The sequence below is a fragment of the Anomalospiza imberbis genome, chromosome 1 (genome assembly GCF_031753505.1).
Source record: "Anomalospiza imberbis isolate Cuckoo-Finch-1a 21T00152 chromosome 1, ASM3175350v1, whole genome shotgun sequence".
In the NCBI taxonomy this organism is placed as follows: domain Eukaryota; kingdom Metazoa; phylum Chordata; class Aves; order Passeriformes; family Viduidae; genus Anomalospiza; species Anomalospiza imberbis.
Window position 1 is genome coordinate 41,668,279 of NC_089681.1, and position 16,426 is coordinate 41,684,704.

Genomic DNA, 16,426 nt, shown 5'->3' on the forward strand with positions numbered 1-16,426 from the left:
GGTTTGTTTTTTTCAAAAATTGATTTTGTATTTTGCAGGCAGGCATTTTATTGTGACAGAATGTGAAGGTATTACTACATAAAACATACAGCTACCTTGCCTCTTGCATTCAATACTCAACTCAATCTCTGTCGTGGTTTGACATGGAAGTGAATTCTTTCAGGAAGTTGGGTCAAACCAATGAGTGAGTGGTCAAGTTTGGATATTGGCACCTAAAGTGACCACTGAAGGTATGGATATGCCTCTGAGAACACAGGGGGTTAAAAGCAGGAACTCCCAAGAGCTCGCTCTCTTTGGTTCCGGTCAAGGTGCTGTGCAGATCTCCCCTGCCCAGCCATGGGGCTGGGTGGGGGAGGGGAAGCCATGAGGCCTGGTCGAGGTGAGCTGAGGGGTAGAAGGACTGGAACCGGGCCAGCTCCTGTGGACGGAAGGGTGGAGAGAAGCAGAGATGCCTTGGTCGTCCCCCCCCAGAGGGAAGAGACACAGAGTCCGGACGGCACCTGTAATTTTGCCTGTGTGGAGGAGAAGGAGTGGTGGGGGGAAGGTGCCCAGCCTTGGCCTTGGGAATCGGCTGCTGGGCAGAGATATCAGCCGTCCAGGGAATCTGAGCTTTTAACCTTTCCTGAGAAATGAAGGCTTTGTAAAATATTACTCCTCTTCGATTTGAAGTAGAAGAGAGACAGTCTGGGATCCGAGATGATGGAAGAGGAAATTTTTGAGTTGGGAGGAGATGATGGAGTGGCTTGTGGCTGGACTTTTCTTGTTAGCAATAGACTGAACCAAATTCCCCTGACAGAGGCTGCACTTAGCGGGGTGCTTTGATGGGCCAAGAGACCTGTTTCAGTGATTACCAACAGAGGAGTGGAGAGAACAGAGGAAAGCTGAAGAGGGTGTGGAGAGGCCCTCTGTCTTCAGAGAAGAAGAAGATCTCTGTTATTGGACCCTCGGCCCCTGGGGGAAATGGTGGGGACTGTTGTCCCGAGATGAGATGCTGAACTGTCGTTTCTTTTGGTCCATGGCAAAGCATCCTTAAAGGAGCCCTATGAGCAGTCTGTCCATGCACGGTGGTGAGAGCACTGTGACATGGAAAGGAGAGTGTCACACTGGCAGATTTTCTCCGGGCGGTTGCCATGTGTGACAGGGAGACACAAGGGTGGCAATTGTGTTTCCTGGGGAGTCTGTAGCACAGGAGAGACTCCTGTCTCCCTTGAAGGACTGAGTATTTGATTATCTGAAGGGTGGCAACTTGATCAGGATCCTGGGTGGTGTCTCACTGTGGGTTTGTTTGGAAATTAGGTGGGAGGAGGAGGGATGTTTTGGAAGGTCTTCATCCTGGATTTAATGTTTGTAGTTTTTATAGTAGTAGTAGTTTAATAAAGTTTTTTCTTTGTTATTAAGCTTGGGCCTGCTCTGCTGTGTTCCTGATCACATCTCACAGCAATTATTTAGGAAGGTGCATTTTCATGGGGGCGCTGGCATCGCGCCAGTGTCAAACCATGACAATCTCTTACTGCCATGCAGAAATTGTGCAGCCACTAACACATCCTGTCAGTGTGATGCTATGGTGGTTCCAAATTTCATCTGAACTTAAGTATATGGAAAGTCAGAGCTGGAGTCATGGCAGCATTAAATTTACCTGCTTAAAATATGTTGGGAAAACACCTATTTAAAAGAACTTATTTCATTGTGTATTTTACCCCTAGTATTATACTTTAATTTCTGGACTATTATGAAACAGTCAAACATGACTTTTATAGGTTCTTAGAAAGATATCGTGTATCCAAAGTAGGTTTACTGTAAGAATCTTTCATAGATTCCAAAATTCTATTCAAAATATAAAGTGGATTCTTTTCAAGATGAAGAAGCTACTCTCTGTGTAATGAAATAATGTGTAATAATGGAATTAAAACCAAAAACAACGTACAATACATTTTATCAAAGAGAGGATTAACAGTTATTTTAAAAATAAAATTTATTTTAAAATTAAATTTCAAAAATGTGAATTGTGTTATTTCATACAAGTCTTTAGTTGCAACAAGTAGAACTCTTTAAACATATTATTTTTTGAGATGTTAAGGAATTTACTCATTAAATTTAATTTCAAAGTAAATTGGGTGGCAGTTCAGGATCCAAGATTTAAAACTGGCTAACATTTTGATGCCATGCCAATAATGCACCAAAGTGTAGGAAATACTGCACTTTTCCCTTCTCATTTGGCTCACTTAGCAGTAGTCTGTAAACTAGAGTCTGTGGCAAGCACATTTCTCTCTCTCTCAGGATTTTTCATAGAGGTACACAGAGAGAAAGAAAGAGAAAACAATTTCTATTTCTGCTCCTTGTTTTTCCTGTGTGGAATGTGCTTGGAAAATTTTTTACTTGGGGTGATGGCTTGATTGGATTCTGGTGAGGATTGTTTGAGCCTGGTGGCCAATCGGACCCACTTGTGTGTGGACTCTAGCGAACAGGGTCTCAAGTTGTGAGTAGTTAGATATGGTAGAGAAAGTAGCATGTAGTTTTTAGTATCCTCCTTTATATAGTATATTAATGTATTATAGCATAGTTATAATAAAGAAATCATTCAGCATTCTGAACTGGAGTCAGACATCATCATTCTTCCCATCGGGTTCACCTGCATTTTACAACAAGAGTCCAAAACATACTCTGGGAATCTGGCTTTTAGCTTTGACTCACAGAAGCAAAAAGCACATCTCCAGCTGCTTCCACCGATTGATCCACTTCTACAGTGCTGAATTACTTCTCAAAGTCAGTGTAGCTGGATATTAAACAAAATTATGCAACCTCTTCAGACAGATCCTTGAAGAGAAGGTGGAATCAGCACTTTAAAACTTTACTTATTATTTAGGTTGTGCATTTCTGACTAGCACCTGATCTGCTGTTCACAGAGAAATTCAAGTTGGTACCAGTGGGAAAGATCTTTAGAGATGAAGGTGATCAACCACAAAAAAATTTATTTTACTTTATTTTACTTTTAGGCTTTTTTACAGACTCTCCATCCCTGACCACTTCAAAGTCACAATGAAGTGATTTTTCACTTTGTGCCAAAAGAGCAACAGAAAGCAAAAGAAAACAAAAGGAAATGGAAACAAAATCATAATACCTTTCTGAAAAGCTACATCCAGTATTGCTGGATTTCTCCTGGACATGCAGGCTTCAGTCTGTCCTGGAGATGATCACCTTAGGGTGGCTGACATCAATCTGTACCTTGGTTCTCCTCTACAAACTGACAAAACAGTTTTATCTCGCACCCAGTGGTATTACCTCAACTAAACAAGTAAAGTGAGATTATGTCTTCTGTATTACAGGTATAAATGAAAATTAATTTTTTTGATGCCAAAGATGGTTGAGTTTGAAGGAGACACAGTTGTTGACATAGCTAAGAAAAGCAACTTTTTGAGTGTACAGGCCCTTTTTTATTCCTTTTATGAGCTGCTCTAACATTGTATCTCTGTCCAGATCATGTTCTGTCGTTTTGACTACAGGCACTTTTATAATTTTCTTTTTGAGAAAAAGTCAATAGAGTGTCTCTGAACATACCATCAAGAACTGTAAGTGGGACCTGAATCTTCTATTTTTTCATACGGCTGGGAAACAGCAATTTCTTTCCCCACAGTTTCTGAAAGGGATGGAAGTGGGAAAAAAAAGGGAAAAAATGTTTTCCACAACTCCCTCCCAAAACACTGATCTGATTCTCTTCCGTAGTAGTGATAGCTTCTTTCTATTACAAAAACCTATCTTCCAGTGATTACAAAAAGTATATTTCACATCTGCTACTGCCAGAACAGCTTTAAATGGCATATGACAGAGTGCATGACAAAAGAAATCTGACAGAATCCTTCCATCAATGAAGAGTCAGCCAGGGCAATGAACATGGTCATGGTCAAAATTTTCAGTCAGCAGCTGGATGTGCAGTAACCCGAGAAATGTTTTGCAAACAATATTAATCCTGATAGAAGTGTCTGAGTAAAACCTGGTTGAGTTTTCCTTCATAGAAGAGTTGAGAAGTGATAATAACAGAGAGTCTTCTTTCAAGAAAAAATAATGAACTATTATTTAAGATCATGAAGAGGGATTTGCAAGTATTTTCAAGCATCAGGATGTTGTAATATCACAGAGAAGTAACCCTAAACAAAAAATTACAAGGATATTGCTTGCTCCTAAGAACTCAAAATTAGTTTGATTTGCTGTTAGATTTTCTCTTCTTTCTCATATTGAAAACCTGTTGTATTTACCTTGGTCCATTTATCATTCTTGCTTCTGCAGAAAAAACAAGTTTAGAAAAAAAAATCCCATTTCACTGCAATAGCTACAGTCTTTAGAGTTAATCCTCACTATTGTCCACCCACAATATGCAGTATTGCTTACCTCACATACAAGCAAGAAAACTCTAGGAAATAAATGTAACTTTACATTTACAGTATTTCTTCCAAATAACAACTGGGTAAAAAAATTCATTATTATGAATTTCTCTCTCTAAATGTGCAGAACAGGCAGATTTCATCCTTCTTGAACCAAAACAAATGGTACAAGAATTTTCTTCTATTTTAACTTTCAAATGGGATAGTACTAGGACCAGGACACTATGACTTAAATTTCCTCTTAGGAAAGAAATGCAAGTCTGTTATTGAGTATCATTGCTATACGTGTGCTTAAGGTAAAGGGAAAAAAAAATCTTTCTCAAGGCCAGCTCTCCACTCCTAATTTGGTTATGATAGTTGGATCTAACTTGGTATTTACATGCTGGTACAATTCTTGTGTCTAATACTTACTTTTTTCCAGATGGATAACAATATACAGATAAAATAGATCTTTACTTATAGACCTTATAACAGCAAAAGCAAAAAAGAGTTTCTTTTCTATTACAATTAATCATTGATCAAACATTTGTACATGTCTTGCCCAGACTGGCATATGAAATCATACTGTTTTCCTGTTTTCCTTATTCAAAATGACGTTTAAACTATACAATATAGCTTCCCCTTCCTATTTATCTCAGCTTCTCTTTAAATTGATTAAATTTTGGCTTTCCCCTCCTCTCAAAGGTGCATTGAACTGGAATTCAAGAAAACTAACATTTCCCTATTAGTGAGACATAAAAAAACTGCAGCCCTTTGTTTGTAAGCACTTTCATGTCCCTTTTACCCATACCCTCTCAGGAGTTTGTTATAGCAACATTAGATATTAATTAATGGAGGTGGCCCACTGCATACTTTGAAGAACTGGCATAAATCATTCTGAGTTGACAGGGGTGCTGCCCAAATACTGAGCTGATCACAATAGAAGAGGATGTGGATGGCATCAGAACACTTCTCTTGGGCAGAGATTTCTATCACATTGATGCCATTACAAAAACAAGTTGTTCATAGGGCCTAAGCAGATGAAAGATGAAATAAACAGTATCTCTTTCTTCTGTGATTTCAAGCATCTTCAAAGAGAGTCACCATCACCTTCTTGCAACTATATGGTGTTGTCTTTCTCTCTTCCTTTACAACATATTTTTTTAGAGAAAGGTGTAGGGGCTTTTTCCTAGCCACATCAGAACTTGAAGTGACTAAAGGGAGAATGTGAAGCACATACAACATAGACTTTTGAGGAGGTGTTAAATTTTTCAAATACTTTATTTTAAAAAAGAAAAATAAATACACATTCAAAAAAGAAAACCCATATTCACACAGCAACTCCACCACAGGCAACATGGAACACCAGTTTGTTTTTGGAGGCCAAAAATAAGTCAGACAAAATATTGGTTAAATCTTTATTAATAAAAAAATCTCAGTATAAAAGAGGTTATTCTGTACACTTAGAGAAGAGACAAAGATGAAACTATACAATAGCAGAAAAGTAAGACACAAGTCGATTTAAAGACCCTTGAAATCATGTTTTCAGAATTGTGCTCTTTCTTTTGTCATCTGCCATGCATTTATTGCCTCCACCAAGACTGTAAACTCACTGAAGCAGCCACTTGATACACCTTGGAGTTATGCATAACCATGACAACCATTAGTCTTTAATTAAAAAATGTTGCCAACATTAATGTTTGCTACTGTTAGTTCATGCAGTGATGGACAAATATCCAGCAGGTTTAGTGATAGTACATCAAAAAGTTGCATAGATACTTGTCACAAATGTTATCATCCAGCCAAATACTTGTTATTTTCCATAATCCTTGATGCATTTCAGTCATGCCCAGCAGAATAAACAAGCATTATACTAATTAGCTTCATTTAGTCTTCAGTATTGCGATGTTATAGTGCCTTTCAAAAGCATGACAAAGGTACATTTGGATAATAACAATAACGTGATTACTTTGAGGGGAATCCTTTGTCAGATCTAGCCCTCATAACTAATCTGACAGACAGATGAATATTGATAGAATTGGTCACGTAAGAACAAGTAGATCTTTAAGCCACAACAAAGCAGGCAGAAGAAATCTAAAACAAACTAGAAGTATCAACTCTGATTAAGGTTGCTCTTCTTGGAAGAGGTCAGTTTCCATTAGGATTATTGGTTTTTTGTGCATCTCCTCTATTCTGTCCTCAAATACCAGCATACGTCGGTAGGAATGAAAGTGGTACCTGGGTATTTGAAGCTGTGATCTATGCACTCTCCTTGATCAAAGAAACCAAACTGACTCTTGCTTGTTCATATAATTGGGCTTTCTAAAAGCAAAGCTATTGACAAGCATTCTTGTAAACTTACACCCTGTAACTGGTACACAAATACTGGATAAAAGACACGTGCCACACAGCAGTCCTATTCTGGATTATAGATCTGAATCCTCTTTACATCAGTGTGACTGCCTATAGAGCTGGTACCTTAAAGGCAACTTCATTGAATCACCTATTGCAAAGTCATTCAATACACATCTTCCTCCTAAATCTATGATGTCTTATTTTTTCTGTCACCTTTCTCTAATTATTCAAGTAAGTCATCAGGATGTCTACTCCTGGAAACTTTCATTAGAGAGACATCACAAATTATGGCAAATCTGGAAAGAACACAGTAGGCCATGGATATGTCCATTAAGCAATATCATTTTAGCTACTGAAAAATATTTTGAAAATAGACTTTTCCACTCTCCTAAAGGTTTTGTTTTCTTCTTGCAGCTGAACTCAGACATTAGGAAGATCCCAAGCCTCTTGGAAAAACAAGTCTGAACATAGCATCTCAGTCAGAAAAGCCATCATGCTGTCCTTTTCAACTGTTGGTACTGCAGAAATATATATAAAAAGATGATAAATAGAATTTTCACTGTATTTACCTCAAAGATATTTATTTATCTGCCTAAATATTTTTGAATGCATTCATATCAGCTTTTTAACACAAAGTAAAATGGCCAAACTGTATAAATGGTTGTGCAAGTTCTATAGGTAGATGATTAAATAAACATCACCATACATGTGAAACAGTAATAGGCACTGCCACCTGCATAATGTGAAGTAGCATATGAGTTCATTTGTTAAACTGAAAACGTGGAAAGGTTGTATAGCATTAAACTTGATGTATATTCTACTTAAATCATCAAAACAGCATTGCACCTCACCAGATGGTTTTAGCTGATTATGACTTGTTTACTAACACTGTTACCAAAAGGAAAGCAGAGCAAGTGAGTTATCCCCATCGTTTTAAAACCAGGACTCACCTGCTTGCTGAGAGTGTTTTTCTGCCAACAGTTGGTGGAGAGGGTTCACTATGGAAGAAGCTTTTTATCCACCAATATTTATCAATTAACTCTGGTAACCCTGCCAAAGAAGAAAAGCCCACAACATTAGATACTGGATGAATAATAGGAAAAACTGAAAAGTGTTTCAAATAAGGGAACAATACCATGCAATGCTTTGTCCTGGTCTGTGATATTCACAGCATCCAAACAGCAGGAGGAGCTGGAAGAAACGCTGGATTCTGAGTTCAGTCTTGCTGTTCATGGAAAACAGAGACACACGTAACAAAAAGAAATGCTTTGAGAGAGTGCACTCCTCTTTATATGTCAGGAGTTTTTCAGACATGCTGCTACCTCAGAGGAAACAATTTCACTGAGCTACAGAGTGTAACTGTTCTACTACAGTTCTCATAAGAACTTTTATATGTTTCTCTCTCACTCTACTCACATTTCCCTTAAGAGCATACTTTGATCTGTCTGCATAACTTTCACCGAAATCACTGACAAAGCTTAAGATCACGGCCCCACTGCTGTCAAGACAAGCAAGTACATCCTTGAACATTTAAGTCCACAACAACCCAACTGCCATGCTTTCCCTTGTGACACAACTAAATACTACACTCACATTAGTGTCCACCGTGGACCTAGGAATCCTAATACACCATGTGTGCTCTCACAGCAGTGATTATTTCACATACTTAGAAACAAAAAAATGTGAATTGATTTGTATTGTGTCTAAATTTGCAAAGTAAATAGGAAGCAAATAGGAAGTTCAGGTAGAAACCTAGACTTGCTAGGCTAGCACTTTTTCTAGGTCATGCTTTATAATTAAATATATACATATATACATATATATATATATATGATAACACTAATAAATAATTCTAAATAGAGTATTGAAAAAAACAAAAAAGGTAGATTATTAACCAGAAGCAGATGGTCACTAAAACTAAAGTTCTGTGATATTAAAAACTCTCCAATTAAAAGTTATTTAGGCAAAGACAACTCTTTGCCGCCAGCTCATCCAGACATCACCTGAAACACTTTCTAACACTTTTCCTGAGTGCCAGCAACCCGGCCACTTTCTCGGGAGAGGCTCGGGAGGCTCAGCCTCCCTCCTCCAGAGGCGCTCCCCAGGCAGAGAGAAAGGAAGAGGGGAGAGAAGGGCGGGGGGAGCGTCTGGGGACAAGAGGCAGCTCCCGGCCCCGCCGAGCACTCACTCCTGTAGTACTGGTTCTTGGCCAGGAGGCAGCCGGCGGAGGGGACGGAGGCCATGGCAGCGACTCGACGGGGAATCCGGCTTTCTCCGGGAGAAGCCTGCGAGGGAAAGGATGCGCTGTGCCGGGGGAAAGGGCTCGCCCGGCGCGGGGAGCGGAGCCGCTGCCCCGTCCCTGCGGCTCACCTGCGTGTCCCAGGGCGAGTGGCCGTCCAGAGGCAGAAACGGGCCCCGCTCCGCAGCGAGCGCCGCCCGGGCCCCGGCGCCCTTTATGGGACGCGGCAGGCGGCTCCCCCCGCCCCGGGGCGGTGGCACAGGCGGGACGGCAGGGGAAGCAGCCCTCGGCCGCCGCCGCCCTGCAGCCGCCCGGGTCGGCCCGGGACAGGCCCCGGCGGTTCCCGCGTCCCCGCCCCGGCCCCTCGGTCCCTGCTCCTGCCTGTCGTCCCAAGCACGGCGCTGGAGTGCCTCAGGCGGGATAGGAGCTGCTGCGGTAATTGTTCTCTTCCCTACGGGGAATGGGAAGAGCGGGGTGGAGCTCACAGGTGCCTGTTGGGGCAAAGATTTGTGTTCAGAAACGCCAACTTGGCTGTGCATATACACTAATTTCTTTAGGGAAGCCAAAGGAATTACCTCCACTCTCACGGCAGTGAGTAAAATCTGTGATCATGTAGTCTTGTTAAAATTAGAATGAAGTCCAAGACAGATCACAAAACTATTTTTACTTTGCCAAGATAAATGCACAGCTCCTTTTCATTGTTCTAATCATATTGCATGGCAAAACTAGTTCAACAGTGTGTGTCCTCACCTTTCAGAAATGTCAACAGAAAAAGTAACAAACAGCTTTGGCTATTTGGTTTGCTCCTGCTACACCTACACGACAAAACTTTTTGTCCTTTTTTTTTTTCCCCCTAGCAGGAGCTGTGGGTAGGAACACAGAGGTGAAGTGTGTGTGATGCCATGTTACTGTGACATCTGCTTGAACAGTGCATTCTATCTCAAATGATAAGGACATAGCTCATAATAGCTCCTAGTATATTTATAAGAGTGTAAACCACTGCAGAGAAACTTCCTCTAAAACAGCACCCACACATCATTTGTAACAGGCAAGCAGAGTGTATTTTCATAGGTCTTTTTACTTATGTGCTGTCAGTCTTGACAATGTGGTGGTCTCTCCTGAGCAAAGATTGAAGGCTCATCACTGAGAAATCTGCAAGATAGACACAGGAAATTCTTTGCAGATGAGATCATACCAAGGACTAGCGCCAGTTACCCCATACATTTATCCTGCTATGTAAAAAAGCACTTGTAAGAGTAGTAGTAATCACTGTTGCAGTTTCTTGTTTATGGATACCTAAATGTATTAGCTTGTTCATACTATTAGCTATTAGTTCAGTGTATCAGTCACCTTGTTTCCTGCCTTAGTAATCAATTTTCATTTTCAGTCTTGTTCTATTTGAGGGCAATAAATTTCTGCAGCACCTCATTTGTTTTTGTCACCATAAATGCCCTCACACTCTGTTGAATTGTCAGATCCATTCCTGAAAGAAAGGAAGCTTATTCCCAAAGCCATAGGAAATGGTCGTCTTGAGCTGTGAGGGTGGGCATTTGTAGTGATAGCGCTGTGTCCTAGACAGAGCTAGTAAAATTGTCATTTATTGTATCTGTTTTTGTCTTTCAGCTTTAAAATCCTGTTTTAATATACTCATTGGTTTGTAAAGGACGTGATCAGAAAAGATTTTTAGGCTCTAACATGCCCATGGTATAGGCTTTGTATTTCACAAGGAAACAGACATAAGTATCTCTCTTGCAAACCTCACAAACATCCATCCATTTCAGAGCCATGCCAAAATACTGAGGAGCTGGGGAACACCAGGTCTGTAAAATTTTCAATTGCTTCACTGCTGCATGTGTATAATTCACTGCTTCACTGCTGCATGGGGCTTTATCGTTTAGTATACATGGTCATTTACCACTTTTGGTTTGGAGCCTGTTTAATGCACTGGAATAGAAAGGGCTTATTTAATGAGAAATTTTCCACTATTCCTCTCACACAGTCTGTCATTATGTCCTATCTATTGTATTTTCTTCTAGTAAGAATACAGAATTCTCTGAATATAGAACTACAGGTTTTCCCAGTATTTTTTTTTGCATGGTCATTCTGGCAGACTGTTTCTAAAATACTGGCACAATTATTTTAAAGTACAAAACCAAGGTTATTTTTGCTACAAAACCAAGGCATGCTATTTTCTTCAGCTAACAAGAGGGAATTCTGAGATCCGAAAGAGCCAAGATAAAATTATCCAAAAATCTTATATGTCTCATATGAGAGCAGTTTAGGACTTTATTTTTTTTACAACTACTTCATGCCATACTTAATTTACCCACTTATAGCTGTCATGTACTTCAGTTCCAGATTTAAGTACTCGGTGTGTTGATAAATCAGATACTCAATCAGACATTGAAGAAATTGGTTAGTGGCCACCTATGATTAAGTAACTCACATAGCATCAATTACAAACTCAGGGGCAAGATTACAATGTAACTTTCAAGACAGCATTCAATTGTCTTAACCACTGACCCATTATTTTCTCCCTGGAAGCCTTGGCTGCATCACTACTCAAATTCTGTCATGAATATGGAAGTAGTCCTATTAAATACATGCTATAGTCTCTTGAATATAACAAACTCAGGTCATATCCATGCTTTTTGCAAAAAGGGGAAGGGGGCCTATGAAATAAATAGTACATAATCCCCAGTTTTGTAAAAACACATTTACAAAAGGTACCTTTCCAACCCCTTGAATGACTAATACTGTGTCCTTAACAACAGTGTTACTATAACATTTGTGTGTGCATAACTTTTAAATAGACACAGTACTGAATTATGTGTGATCCCATTAAACATGGATACTTATCAGAAAGTAACTTGAAATTAAAAATTATATCAAAATGACATTAAATGGATCAATCTCCCACCGTATTGTGCCAGAATTACCTGATATAACCCTTTATTGTACATTAAAAGCAAAAGGTCGCTGTCACAAAAAGAAAAACAAACAAACAGTCTATATTGAGTTACACTTTGAAGCTGACCTGTTAATTATTCACTAAAAAAAGTTTAATAAACTTAGCTACTCTTTCACTTCTTAGAACCTCTGTGAGCCTGGTGCCAATCTTTCTGAGGACTTGTTTTGGGTATTTTCTTCCATGCACTTTTATGACAATTTTTTTTACTTTTCCTTGCCATTTAACCTTCTGTAAGAGTACTGTGGCATTATAAATTCTACAGTGTGGCTTCAGAGCTGTGTCCTGTGTATGATTATATGGGTACTCTGACAATGTTTAGAGAGATGTGAACAATTTGAGTGAAAGCACCTTTCCGAATGCATATGCAGGAAGGTACCATTTTGGCACATAAGGTTGAATATTCTCTCCTCACAAGCCTCTGGAAAAGCAGATGTTGCACCTTTTCATAAATCACAGAAGCACAGAATAGTCTGAGTTTAAAAGCACCTAGAAGGATCATCAAGTCCAGCTCTTAAGTGAATGGCACATACAGGGATCGAGCCCACAACTTTGGCATTATTAATACCATGCTCTAACCAACTGAGCTAATCTCAAATTAATCTTATTATCCATCCACAATGAACATTTCATTCCAATTTTTTACTGAAAGTATAAATCACTCTTTTTTAAGGGAAGTGTGTAGCAGTTTGACCATATGGCTCTCCACGAGAAGACCAAACTTCCCTGAGTAGTATTTTGTAATGGATGTATTAACATTTTTAGAGAACTTTCAGAAACATTTCTTTCATGGATCTGTTAGTAACCCTAATTATTCACTATTTATCTCAATATTTTTTTTTGCATACATATTCTGTCAAATTTTGAAAGGAGTCTATAAAAGAGGATTGCATTAAAGAAATTTCATAGTTCCACTATGTGAAGTAAAAAAACTTTGCCTTGCAAAATTTACTTATCAAAACCTGTTTAGTTTGTTAGCTGCTTCCAAGGACCAGTGCCATCACTTACCTTTTTTCATTCATTTGTTTTACTCTTCAAATATTCCTCCAAGCCAAACAGCTCATCAGGAATGCAGGGTCATCTATCAAAAACAAGAGGAGTTGAGGTATTGATGGCAGAGTGAGCATTATATAAATGCAGAGTGAGAGGTGGCAGGGGAATGGAAATTCATATTGTATGTAGCCTGCAAAAGATACGTGAGGCCATAGAGCTGCTGGTGAGAGCTTGAGCCAGAAGGGACAAGAAAATTTTTCTTCACCACTGCAGTGTGTGACACCACTGCAAATCATCATCTCTGTAGTAATGACCACTCCCAGTAATGAACTGATTGTTTACTGGGAGCTGCAGCACTTTCTTTCATTGTTTTTATTTTTAATCTTTACTACAAATGTGAATATAAACCTGGGAAAAAACAAAATGAAACAACACATTTGATGAAGAGAAAAGGATTTCTTGTTCCTGACCAGTCAAGATATTGGATAACACTGAAAGCAAAGGGTAACTACTGATCTCTAGAGTGCTTGGAGTACACCTCTGAATGATGCACATTGCCAGAAATGTCAGTAAAAGCAGGGAAAACACATACTTTTACATACAAATTGCATGGCAAAAACACTCAGAAAGACTGTGCATTTCTAAGTGGTTAGTGCATCTTTGTTCATTTACTGTTAAGTGAGAGTTTTCAAAGGCTAAAATATACAAATTTCTCTTTGTTCAGTCTAATTCATGCCCAGTGCAGCACTACACTCACACAAAAACAAAGACATTTTAGCATTTGTCATTTTAGTTTTATCTTAGCACTTAACTGAATCCCATTTTTCTTTGGATCCATATGCAAAAAGCTGCACAAACTTTTTCCAGCAAGCTACATCTTTTACATCTTTCTCAGAAGGAGTATGAATACTCGGACTTTCTGTTACTTTGTTTCTCAAGTATTCTGAAGAAGAAGACTTAAGCTCCCAGTTTCACCAAATGTAGGGATTATAAATTGTATTCCTACAAAATAGAATATGTAATTGATTGGAATGTAACTGAATAAAGCAAAATTGAAACTTAGGAATGTTTATATTCCTTTTTAATATGTCCCTGGAAATTTATTGATCTATAAAGAAGAGAAAAGTCGGCTGGTTATTCAATTTCACACCCATTACTGAGATGCAGGGCCAAATTGCATATTTTAATATTCTTGTCAATTTTGGTTAAAAGAAACATTTTATTGAATAGCATCCACTTTTTCAAATTGCTGTAAAGAATAATGTGCATTATGATAAACACCCACAGACTCTTCTCTCATTCACTTCTGTACCTACTTTCTCTCTGTCCTTGCAGGTAGAATGGACTCAGGCTCACCAGTTTGAACACAACCTGTTACCTCTGCAAAGGCATCCTAGAAGGCTGTAGTAGCCCATCATGCCTCACAGTGTATAGACACTATTCCTCAGCACTGAGACATGCTGGCATCCTCATTTCTTGACTAGTTTTTCTGTCACCAGGCCAGATGCTCAGAATGGAGCAGCATGAGGTGCAAAATGAATCAGGGAACTTGTGAATAAGGAGAACATATTCATAATTTTGCAGCTGGAAATTTTCCCATTAACCTAGCAACAGAGCTGGCCCAGGACATCATAGAGCAGAACTGTTCTGAAATTAAGAAGCCGAAGTGTACTTGTACAGCTGTGTTAGAGCAAACTGTACATCCTGAAGGTGTGGCAGACTTATGTCTACATGGTGAGGTTGTGACAGCAACACCTGAAGAAACATGAAAGCCTTAATTCACTCAAAAATCCCTCCAGCCTGCAGAGGAGGAAAGCTAGATGTGTAAGGACTTATCACACAAGGACGTCAGGTCAGATCCTCAGTTCATTATGCTTGTTGTTTCCTTCTCTCAAAATTTAACCAGTTGACCTCAGAAGTGCAAACACCATTAGGACTGATCAGGGACTCTCCCATTTTTTCTAGACTCTCACACACTTAATTTCATCTGAAATCAGAGTTTAAATATTCTTAGTACCAATGTTTGGCCCTGAAGACGACTGTTACAAAATGGCCAACGGTCACACTGTTTTATACTGCAAAATATGTTTACAACCAAAATGGTGAAGAATTCTCTCTTGCTTGTATTAAAACCCAAGCTGCTTGGCAGTTTTGTGGCAAAAAGCCAGGGAAAGCCCTAAGCCATTCTAGGACATTTCTAATTATCTTAATAGAATGGACAATCATGTTCTGTCTCCTGTCAAGGTTCCCTGGCATTAATTCAAGGGTTAGTTAATTTAATGTGACGTCACCGGTGCCTAGTGTAAGAGCCAGAGTCCAATTAGCTGGCAGACAAATGACTTTGCTAAGCATCCATTTGAAAACCTACCATGTTTAACATTTGGGTGTAGATGGCTAATTAGGGTCCAGTTATTGCATTTCTTTAGAACTTAATGGATCTAATGCAGTGGCTGTTTCCATCTCCACAGATGCTGCTGGCGGGAAGTCTTTCTCTCAGGCTTCTACAAAGCTGCCTTCACATGCACAGTGCCAAGTCTTTTAGCACAGAAAGGGCTAGAGCACAGTCCCATTCACACAACCAGGGAGGCCCTTCTGCCTTAAATATGCAACATACCAGCAATAAAAAAAGAAGAAGAACAGGCACTGCAAATTTCTGTTTCTGTGACTATTTAGGAGCCAAAAAAAACCCCAAAAAACAGGAGAGAAAATAGCCAGACATGCAACTTCTTTGGGAGACCATTCTTCCCAGTCTCAATCCTAACTGACACCATTGCTGATCCTCTAAGCATGATATACTGACACTGCACTTCAATTTGCCTTATGAAAAAGGACAGGTAGCCAAGCTGAGCACTTCACAAAGCAAAAGTGCCCAGCATCCCAGCAGAATTTGCTCCAAATATGAACTCATCTCACCAGCAATGAAGGCATAGTTGGCAGCATTTCCTGGAGCTGAGGAAAAAAGAGCTACTTCATCCCATCAAACTATAAGGTGGATGCAAGTTGTTATTTTGTGTCAGGATATACTGTTTACACGCCACAAAGCTTGGGAATCTGAGGTCATATTTACTGCTACTGAACCACTAGAAGTACAGGTTTGAAACAGTATTAGTACAGTCCAAGAAACACAGAAGAGGTTGAAATGAAATGAAATGAAATGAAATTAAATTAAATTAAATTAAATTAAATTAAATTAAATATGGTGAGGGGTCCTTTAATCCAGAGTTTCTTAATCTGTAGTATGTATTTTGCCAAGGCACTAGCAAGAAGACATAAACAAACCATCCTCACCACAGAGTTATGTTGAGTGTGTCAAAGAGACACTAATTTACTCTAAATAAGACCAACTCAGTTGAGATGTGTTGCTCCAATCTTCTGCCTCTTCTGACAGGATCGGCACGGACAAGTGTTTGTCTACTTCCTGTGATGCTGAATCATATAAAAAATGATGAGGAATCAGAGAAATTGCCACTGATGTTCTGCTGATGGGGGGCGGAAACTCCTCCGGGTAAGTCGGAG

The 16,426-nt window shown here is 39.3% G+C and overlaps 1 protein-coding gene and 1 long non-coding RNA gene across 3 annotated transcripts; one reads left to right on the plus strand and one right to left on the minus strand.

Annotated features, from left to right (window-relative positions):
* Nucleotides 1-5,759: 5,759 nt before the first annotated feature.
* Nucleotides 5,760-9,195, minus strand: PPDPFL (pancreatic progenitor cell differentiation and proliferation factor like). The gene is made up of 5 exons (XM_068189138.1): nucleotides 9,081-9,195; nucleotides 8,899-8,995; nucleotides 7,846-7,935; nucleotides 7,661-7,760; nucleotides 5,760-7,228 (listed from the first exon to the last, which is right to left on the minus strand). The coding sequence occupies exons 2-5, from the start codon at nucleotides 8,951-8,953 to the stop codon at nucleotides 7,216-7,218; spliced, it is 258 nt and encodes an 85-aa protein (XP_068045239.1). The 5' UTR covers nucleotides 8,954-8,995; nucleotides 9,081-9,195; the 3' UTR covers nucleotides 5,760-7,215.
* On the plus strand, nucleotides 8,908-16,026 carry LOC137473289 (uncharacterized). 2 transcript variants are annotated; one of them, XR_010998677.1, is made up of 3 exons: nucleotides 8,908-9,016; nucleotides 9,810-10,767; nucleotides 14,246-16,026. It is a non-coding gene; the product is annotated as an uncharacterized lncRNA (long non-coding RNA). The 2 variants fall into 2 exon arrangements; XR_010998678.1 differs by having other exon boundaries at nucleotides 8,909-9,016; nucleotides 9,807-10,767.
* The last annotated feature ends 400 nt before the right edge of the window (nucleotides 16,027-16,426 follow it).

Coding starts and splice junctions, on each gene's coding strand:
- PPDPFL (XM_068189138.1), bottom strand. CDS start 8,953: ATGGCCTCCGTCCCCTCCGCCGGCTGCCTCCTGGCCAAGAACCAGTAC. Junction 7,936..8,898: donor CAAGAACCAGTACTACAGGA/GTGAGTGCTCGG, acceptor TTCCATGAACAG/CAAGACTGAACTCAGAATCC. Junction 7,761..7,845: donor CCAGGACAAAGCATTGCATG/GTATTGTTCCCT, acceptor CTTCTTTGGCAG/GGTTACCAGAGTTAATTGAT.